The sequence below is a fragment of the Erpetoichthys calabaricus genome, chromosome 9 (genome assembly GCF_900747795.2).
Source record: "Erpetoichthys calabaricus chromosome 9, fErpCal1.3, whole genome shotgun sequence".
In the NCBI taxonomy this organism is placed as follows: domain Eukaryota; kingdom Metazoa; phylum Chordata; class Cladistia; order Polypteriformes; family Polypteridae; genus Erpetoichthys; species Erpetoichthys calabaricus.
In genome coordinates this window covers 30070610-30083357 of record NC_041402.2, presented here as the reverse complement: position 1 = coordinate 30083357, position 12748 = coordinate 30070610, and the positions used below count along the sequence as shown (strand labels likewise).

At 33.5% G+C, this 12748-nt stretch overlaps 1 protein-coding gene across 2 annotated transcripts in view; it reads left to right on the top strand.

Moving 5' to 3' along the window:
- lhx6a (LIM homeobox 6a) overlaps positions 1-12748 on the top strand; it is a 49398-nt gene that overhangs the window by 1692 nt on the left and 34958 nt on the right. For both annotated transcript variants that reach the window (XR_007935817.1, XM_051931771.1), the window contains exons 2-4: positions 447-518; positions 1503-1685; positions 3765-3886. Coding sequence is in view for 1 of the 2 variants with exons in the window: in XM_051931771.1 (XP_051787731.1) it covers positions 447-518; positions 1503-1685; positions 3765-3886 (377 nt within the window). In the remaining variant the exon portion in view is untranslated. The remainder of the gene's footprint in view (positions 1-446; positions 519-1502; positions 1686-3764; positions 3887-12748) is intronic.

Here is a 12748-nt window from a genome sequence, read left to right as displayed (position 1 = left end):
TCGCATTTCTGCTAAGAAAAAATTCGATTTTTAATTACTACCATTAAAAATCAAATTTGCAATTCTTTGGGTGGCCTGATGCCTTTTCTGATTGACAGCTGAAATTGACACTCTGGATGCCTCTTATCTTGGGCATTTCAAGCAATTTCTAATTGCAGGTAGTTTATTTTTTTCAGTGCCTTGGATTGCATGGGAACTAAACGATTACTTTAAGAGGCATGGGTTAAGTGCGGCAAAAAAAAAAAAAAAAATAATCAATCCAAATTCAAATTGCTACATTAAAAAGACAGGGCTTTTGTTACAAGGGGTTTAAATGCACAGTAGAAATTTCTTATTTATTGTTTTGGGTGGTTTATATAGACTGCCCAGCAACTGAAAGGTTTAAAGCGAAAAAAAAAATCCAGCTAACTTTGCATTTAGGCTCTGTTCCCAAATTTGTTTTAAAGGTGATTTCTCAAGAGACTCAGAACAGGACAGGAGCATCCCGCTGCTTCGAAAGCAAGCGTTCACATATAATGGTGAGTAAATATTATTAAAAGCATGCTACTATCTTTGAGTATTATTGACTTGTCGCTAACATTACGCGATGTAACAAAATCGATCAGCCGCTTCTATTGAACGTGCCGCTCTTGGAATGTCTGCCGGGATTTGGATTTACTTCCACCGATTACAACTGTTAACACAAAAGGCAGTGACGGTATGCTTTGTGAGCCGATAGCATTACATTTAATTTCTCCAATGGTTTATATGACTGCATGCAACAGGGAGAATGTTCAAACAATACGGATATTGTTTAAATGTTCCTTCTCTGTGTCCAGCCCAATCAGATTGCAATAAAACGACCAAGGAATTGTGAGCCGCGCTATTAGAACAATTTCTTTAAAATATTTCTCTCGTTTATTTAACTCCGAGAACCTAACACAGTAAATGCGCACTTTTGCTCCGTCTACCCAAGAAGCAACCGACGCTGATTACATTCTATTAATAGCCCACAATCACTGCAAGCTAGGTACCAGTATTGACTATGGGAAATACATAATTTGTTGAACGAAATATTTATGGATAGCAGTATGTTTCAAGAAAAAAAACCAGTCCCTTTCATGCACACTTACGCATAACCCAGGTAGTCATCATTAGAAACAATATGGTTGTAAAACCAGACACGCATAATTATACTGACTGCTTGAATAAAGTGCAGATGTGACACCGCACACACTGGCCACTTTTAAAAGCCAGTGGACTGCGTAATATTCACTTGCATACTTTTAATCTGTTTATTTGCTGACTATTGATTTACACGCATAATGTAAAAATATGGGGAAGTACAGATTATAGATTGTAGATGCAATGAATTCAACTTTGTTCCAAAAGTGAATAAGTAATTCTAAGTGACCGTTACAATCACTTAAATGTTCGCGAGGATTTGATGAAAAAAGTAGCTATTCGCACTTTACTTAGGGTGTTTTCCTAATATTTTCTCTCTTCTTTTGTCTTCTGTATAGTCTCATTCTGACAGTGAATCTCATAGGTCCAACATGGATAAAGACGATACTCGGTCTTCCCCAAGTCCTCCTTCCACTCCTTCTATCTGTTCTCCGCCTTCTGCTTCCTCATCCATCCCGTCAGCCGGGAAGAACCTGTGCGCCAGTTGTGGACTGGAGATCCTTGATCGTTACCTGCTAAAGGTGGGTTCATCTCGAACGGACACTGCGAACACTCGTAATATGAAACAAGTCCACGTCAAAAACGGGTTTATTTTACAGTGATATCACGCACAAATGAGACTCGTGCATGCACAGGAGTAAACATGAAGCCTAGTCCTTGTATAAAAATGCCGGGGAAAAATAATTCAATACAAATTAATTTAAAACTTGAAGTGCCTGTGCGACAGCTTACTTTGTATTCCAGTATAATAAAATTGAAAAATGTGGCAATTTAGGGGGAGAAAAGTGCGCCGAAATTAAAGTGCTGTTTATTTTTGTGGCTCAATGCCACTGAACCCAGGGGGCCGCCGCCTCACGCGCGTCTTTATTATTATTATTATATTGGTTTTTTTTGTTGTTGTTACTATATGCAAGATAAAAAAATATTTTAGATAGATAGATGCGCTATACACAATTTGCTTGTTGTCTCTAAAACGAAAAAAACAGGTTCAGAAAAAAATATGGCTGGATATCCAATACTAAAAGTCACTTCTACACTGAACATTAAATATCAGTTTACGGAAACAGTATTTCAGCCTCTGATTCTATGTCATGTGCGTCACTCAACTTTGTCTTGTGTATAAATATATATATATATATATATATATATATATATATATATATATATATATATATATATATACACATACACACACACACACACACACACACACACACACACACACACATATGTATATGTAATCTCCGTTCAATAAACCCATTGTTTTTATTTCGATTTTTTGGCTGCGGATAACTGATCTGCATAAGCCATTAAATTGTGATACTTAACACAATAAATGATTTTTAAGTTTTACATATCTGCTTAAATATTGTTTCAATTACGTCATAAACCGAGTAAGAAAATTATTTTTTTACCTTTAGGATAGTGATGGATTAGCCTGAAGCCTTACTATTCTGTTTGCCTGTAAAATATGACATATACTTAGGAAACACCATAATATGCATTAAGCACTAATTTTCAAAGGAGTACATTATTCTGTTATTATATGGATTACATTTTTTAGGCTTTACCAGTGTTACGAAATTTGAAAGTTAATGAAAATATGAATACATTTTGGTTCTTATATGGATATGGAGTTGGGGTAATGAGTTCAGACGCTTAACGTGATAAATGTGAGGGTGCCTCTTACAGTTTTAATTGAAAAAGAACAAAAAAACTACAGATGTACTTGTTATCGATTCGAAAACGATGTCATGACATAAATACAAGAAAATATTAATTAAAAGAAAGAGTCATAACCCATTCAATAAATTAATCCTTGGGAGACAGTCGAGGTGTCACCACATAGGCTTATGGTCTAGTATAGTATGTAAATTCAATAATAATCCATGCTGTGTTATACAACAACCGTGTTCAGTTTAATACACGTAATAATACTGGATATTTTGAACAGCGAATAGCTAAATATTTTGCATAAATTAATAAAATACACACAAACACAATAATAAAATAATATTTTCTATTTTTCAATGCTTGTATTCCAAAGCGAAATGAAGTTCTGGCTTTTTTTTCTAAATCTAAATCTATTATATAGTGCCTTTCACATCTATCTATCTATCTATCTATCTATCTATCTATCTATCTATCTATCTATCTATCTATCTATCTATCTATCTATCTATCTATCCATCCTTCCTTCCTTAGGACCAACGTGGGAGTTGTGAAGACCTCTTGAAAAGCTTTTATTAGCCTGGTGTTTCAATGAAATGTTATGCGATTCAATGAAACAAATAATCGTTTCCTGCATGTCCGAATTATCTATATATCGTATACAGTATCTTTAGTAAAAACGTCTCATTTAAACTTTGCATCGTTTCTCTCTAACATTTAAAATATCATTATAATATTTTTTTTTAGCAGTGAAGTAGTTCCAAATTAAATTAATCCATTTAACAGAATGCTAAACTAAAACAAAATCCTAGAGTTACCGAATTAAATGAAGCTGACATCATTTTCATTTGGTATTTATTGAAACACATTGTATATCTTATAAAAAGCTGCACGAGACATTTATATGTCTGTATCTGAATTTGTTTCAGGTGAATAATTTAATCTGGCACGTCAGATGTTTGGAGTGCTCAGTGTGTAGGACTTCACTACGTCAGCACAGCAGCTGTTACATCAAAAACAAAGAAATCTTCTGTAAAATGGATTATTTCAGGTAGGGAACATTTCCAAATTTACCGCGGATTTCTCTGTACAACTGAGTTTATACTGGAAAATTTAAATGTGACATTAGCTTTTTGGACTTTGTGAACAAGTCACCTCCTTAACTCACGCTATGACAATATTAAGAATATGGCACATGGGGTTACGTCCAAAGTCAACTAATTTCAACAACTAATGTTTGGTGTCTCCAGTCCAATTATTGTTTGATAAGCGGAAATAAGTAACCAAATTAACGTTTCATTTTGTGTTCGGCACACGTGAAAATGGACTAGGAGGCAGTCATTTTTACTTTTGGTACAATTACGAATAATATTTCTGCTTCTGTCTAACACATACATATATCTTTAGGTCTTTTGCTGTAATAAACAATGGCTGATATAACTAAATTCAAATTATTTAATCTACAAAATTGTTCTGGGAACATACTTAAATATTACTGCAGTATTAATGTAAGGTAACCTGTTAAGAACCTGGATGTTTTGCATCGCAAAACCGACAATGAAGTTTACATTTATGGTTACCTGATAACTTCTTGATATGACCGACACAGACTACAGTGAGCACTTCGTCGACAGAAGGGGCATGAAAGGAGGCCGACAGATAGATACAATGATATTAAGTTAATTCAATTCATCTTCACAGAGGCGTATTTTATTGAAATTTTACATTGGTTCTGCGTATCAGGCCGTTCTAAATTATGCTGAACTCTATATATCTATCTACCTTTGGAATTTTAGATAAATTGTTTAATGATCATTAAGAAACAATGTAACATGCTCAGAGAATGTTTAAATATTTGAAAACAAATGAAAGTGCGCTCTTCCTTATCTGCGCAAAATAGTTCTAAGTAGACGGTTAACGCTTTGTCTACTGTGTGTATAAAAATCTTAAACGTGAAAAACTGCATTCACCGAATATTTAAATATTACATACAGTTAAACGCGTGTCTACATAAAGTATTTTTAAATCTCCGACAAATTAAAACGAACAGAAAGACACGTAATTACACCATCACGGATTTTCTCAGTTTAACAAAAATTTGTATTTCTCTTTTCCATGAACGGTGTTACATAATGTTGAACACACTAAACTAGAAAGTAAAAAAACACCACCGGATTTTAATTTCATCGGTATTACTGCTACTTGTCACACTCAAGTCCGCCTTTTGTGGGTATAGTAACACATAAAAGGCAGTTTCCCAGAACGGTATTTGTCTTGCTCATTCACCGATCAACAATCATCAATGAGATATTTTGAAATGAAATTGTCTATTGAGTGAACAAAGATTTATACAAAGCACACACATGCACATTTTCTTAAAATAAGTATGGAGTGTTTGGAGGTGAAAATTAAAAAATTGCAGTCCAAGTCCTATTCATGTGTCACCCTGTGCAACAAATCAAATCTGGGAAATATTAAACATTAGCATGTCTCTCCGCTCGGAAAGACACTGTAAAATATTTTATTTGTCATCTCACTTAGAACTTCTCCAAATGGGCTAGTCAGACATTTCTTCGTGTTTGAAAGCATGGCTTCAAACGCAGGTAAATTGGGGGTTAGGGGTACAGCTGTAATGCTTTCTGGTCTTTCTAACGCTACTAGTATAAGCTCACCTGCTACAAATACATGCATAAAGATGACAAATTCAGGTGTTTATGCTATATTTTATTATCACAATCCAAACAGCTGAAGTGACTGGTGATTTTGTAAACATTCAAAATAATAGGTTCTAATGCCAACATTTTTCTCTGAAATACTAAAGAGTTTTTGAGAGTGATATTTTCATTTTAGGACGAAAGTTCACTCCCGAATCCTTACGCTGTTTCCTCAAATTGTAAGGTTAAGTGTTTTCCAAAGCTTTGAAAAAAACATCACACCAACAGCGTATAAAACATACCAACGCTAGAATTTAAAGAATATAACAGACCAAGAACTATTTCCTCCTGTGCGCCGACTCTATAAATATCCCCTGTTTGTTTTCAAGCACACTTTCCCTAGAGAAAGGCACGTTAACTGGACCGAAGTGAGAGGATGCGAGACCATTAGGATTCAGACTTAATAATACCGACACACCCACGCACAAACAGTGGATTTCATTCAAGAAATCTGCCTAATACACAAAACAAGTGCACATTTGTCCAAAACGGGTTCTTACCTTCCCACCGCAAGTTCATTGTTTTAACTCAACGTTTAAATTAAAAAAATATCAACCAGAGTCTAGCTCCAGCCAATTGAATGTACAACTGAACTTTTCTCTTAATTTCTGATCTATTTTGGGAAAATCAAGTCTTTTCTGGTATTGTATCATTTTAAATTTCACATAATGAATACACTATTACTAATAAACGGAGGAGAAGATCACCATTTGGATGGCATCCCGTCCATAATTTGTTTATGATTGCTGTGTATAAATTCACAAGTAGAAGTATTCCTATATAAAGTAGCACCGGTGGCAAGTTACTTACCACATATGTTTTATTGTACCACACCACACTTTAGTATGTAATTCTGTTTGGTTACATAACTCTCCATATTTGCAAAAATAAAAAAGTGCATTCATTTAAAAAAAATGCAAGGGCAGGTATGGTTGAGAATGTGAGATGAGTCTGTGATGGATTGGTGTGCCATGCAAGGTTTGTTCATTCTTAAAAATAATAGTTCTAAAATGGCAATTTACTGGGTTGTATGGTTCCTCACAGAACCACCAACTGAAAAGGAACACTTAAATTTGAGAAGGGTTCTTTGCATATGAAACTGGTTCTTTCAGCTTTGAAAAGTGGGTAATAATATGTGGGTAAAATAGAAATGTTTAATATATAGTAGGCTAGTAGGATACTAACAGATCAAGAAAACCTAAACAGTGCCTTTTTAAAATAAATGAACCCAGTAGTTCAAAAATCAGTTATCATTTATTCATGGCTAATTATGGAACCTGTTACAGACCTAAATAAATAAGGATTTTTCTAAAAAGTTCACGTGGATGGTTCATTTGGGAGCCAAACATGGTTTCCCCAATGGTATCGTTCTGAAGAGCCACTTTGGCACCTTTACTTTTAAGAGTGTTCCTACCCTGCAACTGATGCTTTTTTAGACTTCAACCTCCTGCAGTACTATAATGGACAAAAGTCATTTAGAAAATGGATGTACACAAGTATCATGGAAAGATGTTAAAATAAGATCAATGATTGTCTGCATTTAACTTGTATTTATGGACCAATTCATTATTTTATTTATTGTTAATAGTTATTGTAAATGTTTTGAACAATTTGGCATCTTTCAGCAACTTGAAAGTATGCACAGTAAACTGAATTGTATATCTAAACTGATGCTGCGCAAGTCCTCCTTTATAAAGCTGCCACAGGTTAAGGGGTTTGAGGTTTGAGTGATAAATTAATATACAGTAATGTATCCTGAGCTCACACCAAAACAAGCCTACTAGAGGTGTTGTTCATATTGTCAGCACATTTTTACATTTACCTGAAACAATCATAAGTAACATTTTGGAAAATATGTGACTGAAATAGACTGGTGTGCTATCTAGGCTTTGTTTCTGTTTATATCAAATGTCACAATATATATTATACTAGTTTGTTTGTATTAAGTCTTTTCAATTAGTATAACATTCATTTTTAAAAAAGCAAATCTTTTTTTTTATTTTGCAAATGGCTTTGTTTTCTGACACTTGACTTGAAACTTATACAACTTGCATCATAGGACGTATCTTTGTGTATGAAATATGCAGAAAATGAGCTAGCTTGGGATGTTAGTTCTACAACAAATAGACTGGATACTGCAAATGTTCTGCCTTAGATAGCTAGGTGTTTAAGGTACAGTTCTTGTTTGCATCTTTTCTGCGATATTCACGTAGATGAGTACAGATTGCTTCAAAGCTTGAAATATATTTAAAGTATTTTTTGAAGTAGTGTGAAGGGAATGGGGTCTTGAAAAGAGATGTTACTTGCACAGCTACATAATCATATTTTATTATGAAGTAATTTTACATCTATCTATCTATCTATCTATCTATCTATCTATCTATCTATCTATCTATCTATCTATCTATCGATTGATCGATAGATAGATATACATCTATTTTTCAATGGTAGTATATATATATATATATATATATATATATATATATATATATATATATATATATATAGTACAGAAATATTGATAATACAGTTATTACAATTATAGAGAAACAGTTCTGATGAACAATGTAAAAGAATAAAAAAGAAACTGCCTTCAAAAAAGCTAAAATATTTTTGGAGAAAATACAACATACTGATGCAGAATGATGGGCAAAGAATGTATACCTTTACAGATCATATACATGACATACAGGGTAAGATGCAGCTTTATATAAGAAGGAAAATCCCAGATTCAGACATTCTTCATTAGTGACAGCATTACACCTACTGTAAAAAGTGTAAAGAGGTATAAACGGCCTAGTGCTTCAAACTGCTTATCCAATGACCTGCATGATACCAACATTTGAGTGGAAAGTACAATATATTTAGAACTTAATATATTAAAACCTTATCATGTTAAATTGCTTCTTCATTTCAATATGGAACTTGGATCACAGCATTAGATTTGGATACTACTTACTACATCAAAGGACCAGTGAAGAAAATCAACGTTAATGACCGAGCCGTCAGTAAGACTCAAGCAGTCATTTCAATCTGACCAAACAAACTCTAATTGGACATTAGCCATGAGTCTGTAAATGAAAGGGAAGATATTATGTTGACACCACTTGCTACTTTAAAATGAGTTGCTCAAAACAACACATGCTGAACCACTACACATTGGATAGAAGCAGACTTTACACAGATGCTGGAAAACACTTTTTTCTTACATACAATTGTTAAAGCATGGAATCAATTATCAAACAACATGTTGCAAAGTAGAGAAGGACATAAGGGTAATTTTTTTTTAATCTTGGCTTCAACCTCATTTATCACTTAACAAAAGTGTACAGCATACTCACCAGGGTGTTCTGACCATGGAAATTTCTTCTGTTCTTGTGCTGGGTACTGGCTCCTCCTTCTACAATGTTTGACCAGTAGTGGGATAATCAAGTAGTTTCCCATTTCTCTAAAAAACTCTTTTGAAGTTAGTGGCAACATACTCTTTAAGATCCAAGTTATATTGTCTTTTATTCTTCTTCATCTTATGTAGTCTTTGGTGGAAGAATGCCTTGTAAGAAATGTTCTAAAAAGTTCCAAAAGGCAAAAAAAAAAAGAATATATTCAAAGTCTAAATACCTTGCAAAATTAATGCACAATGTATTATATGCAGTTTAGTATTCACTGTTGTAATAAATTGCATATTTTTTGTAAAGGAACAAATCACAAATTCTAATAAAGTCATCTATGGTTAGAATCTACAGATATGTAGAAACCTCTTAGTATGTTTAGAATATTTTACCCTGTTTAGATTAACTGAAATTTGTATTTTGGTTTATGTTTTACATTATAAACTTTTTTTTGTTTCCAAGGATGTTCTTGTGTTGCAGCACATGTTGTAATTGGTGACATGTGGTCCCCTTCTTAATTATGAGTAAAGGGTGGAAGATACTCCCATATCTGTAGTTTGAGCTTAATAAAAGAGTCATCTTCGTTTAGGAAATACATAGTACATATTACACTCCTCATGCTCCTTCACAATTACAAAGTTAGTTTTAATCCTTTATGAAAGTTTGAATGGCTGATTGACCTTTGTTTATTTAATGGTTGTTAGGCTTATTGTTTTCAACCACTTCCACCTAAATTCACAAAGAGGCTAATGGCATGTTTTTATGTACACATTGGTTACAATCTGTATTGTATGCTTATACTTAGTAACACATTTATACATACCATCTTCATGCTGGACACATGTATGATTCCTGCTACTAATCCTTTTCTCTCCATAGAGCGCAAGAAAATAAGAATTCTGAAATAAGCATCTATTCAGTTCATCAGTCTTATTCTTGTATTGTAAGCTGTCTCAGTATCTCTTAGTTCTTGTCACAGCACAATTGCAAGTTAAATTAACCTGTAGTGTCAAAGTAACACTTTATAGTGTAATATGGTGAGAGTAGACCCATATATACATTGAAAGTATTGATTTAACATTGGTGATTTCCCTGTATGCTGAATTCAGCATGAATTATTAGCTAATTTTTCTTTTAATTCTGAAGACCTTGAAGTGGGTTACTGATAAATGATTGTGCAAATTCTTTCCAATTATTTTTTTAAACAGAATAGATTTCTTATATTTTACTATTTAATAAGGACGACATTGTAAGCTAAGATAAGCAACCATGCAAGTTGTTTTAATTTAACATGGTTGATTTTGCTCTGCTTTTGTCAGTGAAATGTCAATGGGTGATATATAGAAAACATGATTTTTAACTTTTATGTTTATATACATATTACCAAAGTTGTGCGCACACAGCCATCACTAATGGTGGGACCAAGACAGACAAGTTGAAAACCAGTTTTAGGCAGTGTCAGTTGTTACTGTCTTAGCCAAGTTTGGTTTATATTTCACTTAAGAAATGGCAGGCTTGCCTGGAGATGTTTTCAATTTGAGCCATCTCTCTCTTATCGGTGGGATTGATAGGTCTCGTAATAGCAGATAATTACAGGAAATCAAACCAAAAGTCTCATGGGTAGGATACAGGGCAGCACCATGCAGCCAGGCCTCTGCAGCTCTGGGGGCAACTCCGCTGACTGCAGGGCCACACATGATGTGAAAAACGTATCTCTAATCAGTAACAAACTCTTTCTCAGAAACCTGGATGGAAACCTGATGTTGTTGATACCATTTCAGATAAATGCAAAGTAAAAACAAAATTTATTCATCAGGCTGCTGCCTTTTGTACAGGGAGTCATTGCTGTGCTACAGATATTTAGAGTATTTTCTTTATCAATGGGACCTTTGTTGCTACAGTAATCACTGGAAACTATCAAAATTAAACTTTTAACAAAATGTGGGGAGATTTCTGGCTTGAGAAAGAATTAAACCAGAGGCAAAACACTTGTACCTGTAAGTCCTGTTCTCCAACGCGAATTCTTAGAGTATATATAAATAGTAGTATTATTGTTAAGGGCACAGAACAATTTTTAATCAATGCAACACATCACCATGATAAATAAGATATGTTAAAAAATGTATATATATATATATATATATATATATATATATATATATATATGTAGTATATCTATCTATCTATCTATATATATATATATATATACAGTATATTTACAGTATATATATAGTATATTAAATATCTGTCTATGCTGTACATACATTTACTTTCATTTTAGAAACAAATACAATCGTACACCCATACACATATTAGCACTGAGCACAAGGCATGTCTCTGGACATGGTGCCAGTCATTTTCACAGTACACTCATAAACACACACTTTCACAGAATTAATTTACAGTCCCTAATTAATACCCAAATCTTTGGTATGTGGGAAAAAAACCATGTAACTTAAGAAAAAGTAACACAGAAATGGAATGTGCAAACTTTGCATAGTGTCTGAGCCAGCACTGCAAACCTGGAGCTGAGAATCCATCTCGCCACCACACAAAAACATAACTTGTTAAAAAATTGTCAGTATATGTGCACACACTAAATGTCAATCCTTTCTCAATAATCTTATATACAGTACATCCATGTTAGACAATTAAACTATACAGGCCTCATCAGTACGAACCCCCCTTTATTTAAAGACAGGTTCCCACACAGTAAATTAAATTAGCTCCTAATCCAAATCAGAATGTTGGTCTGACAGAATTTACAACCAGGCATCTCAGCAAGACCAACCCTATGTTGGCTCCTATCAGGACATGCAGGCTTCCTTGCCAGATTCATTTTACTCTTTCTTTAGAGCTCTGGTATTTACATTTGCAAACTGTTAAGTAAAGCCTCAAGTAAACTTCATGGCTGTTTATGCTTTTTTTTCTTTCTAAATGCAATTTTTCCTTGGAGAAAGAAATACAATATAAATAAGCAAAGACATTAGTTTAAATTGAGACTGTTACTTGTTTCTTTTTTCTCCTTCTCCTATGCCATCAACTGTCCCAGACAGATGTTAAAGCTGACACTGATGGGAGCCCATCTGCAGCAAATTAAGAATATTTTACTTAAACTCCCACTTTAAGGATGTTGTAGCCATATTTTGAATTCTAAATATCTGGTTCTGACCTGCTGATACTCTGTAAGGTGACACGATTATAACACAACAATTTTTATTCAAATTACATGGCAGAATGTTTCCTAATTTGGTGAAGGTTGGAAACTCCCTTTTTAATTCTGTTTTTAATGCACTGAAGTTTCCTTTTTGCATGTTCCTTAAATACGCCCAAAGCACTGGCTTATTTTGTATCATTTAAATGTTTAGCTTAATTCTTATAAAATAAAATGTCCACTGAAATGCTTGGGTATTATTTATCTGCCTCTATATTTCACACTAACTAGAATTTTATCTTAATTTATTTAATTACATTATTAACAACCTGCACAGATTCTACAAAGAACACATTAAAAAACATTTGCAGATAAGCATGTTTTAAAAAAAAAGTATAAAACACGGTATGCATAGCATATCACATATTGACATTTATATTTTGCTATATGATCTGAACCACCGTTTGCACAGTGAACTCAAAAAGTGACTTTTGGGTTACGTTGCTATTACTTAGCCAACTTAAACTGGCTATAATGAAGGTATGCTTTAAGGCTTTATGTATCAATTTCTAGTACAATTGACTTAAATTTCTTGGGTGTCACATTAAAAGTAAAATTTAAATAGAACCAATATGAATGGTTTTCTTTGCTTTAAT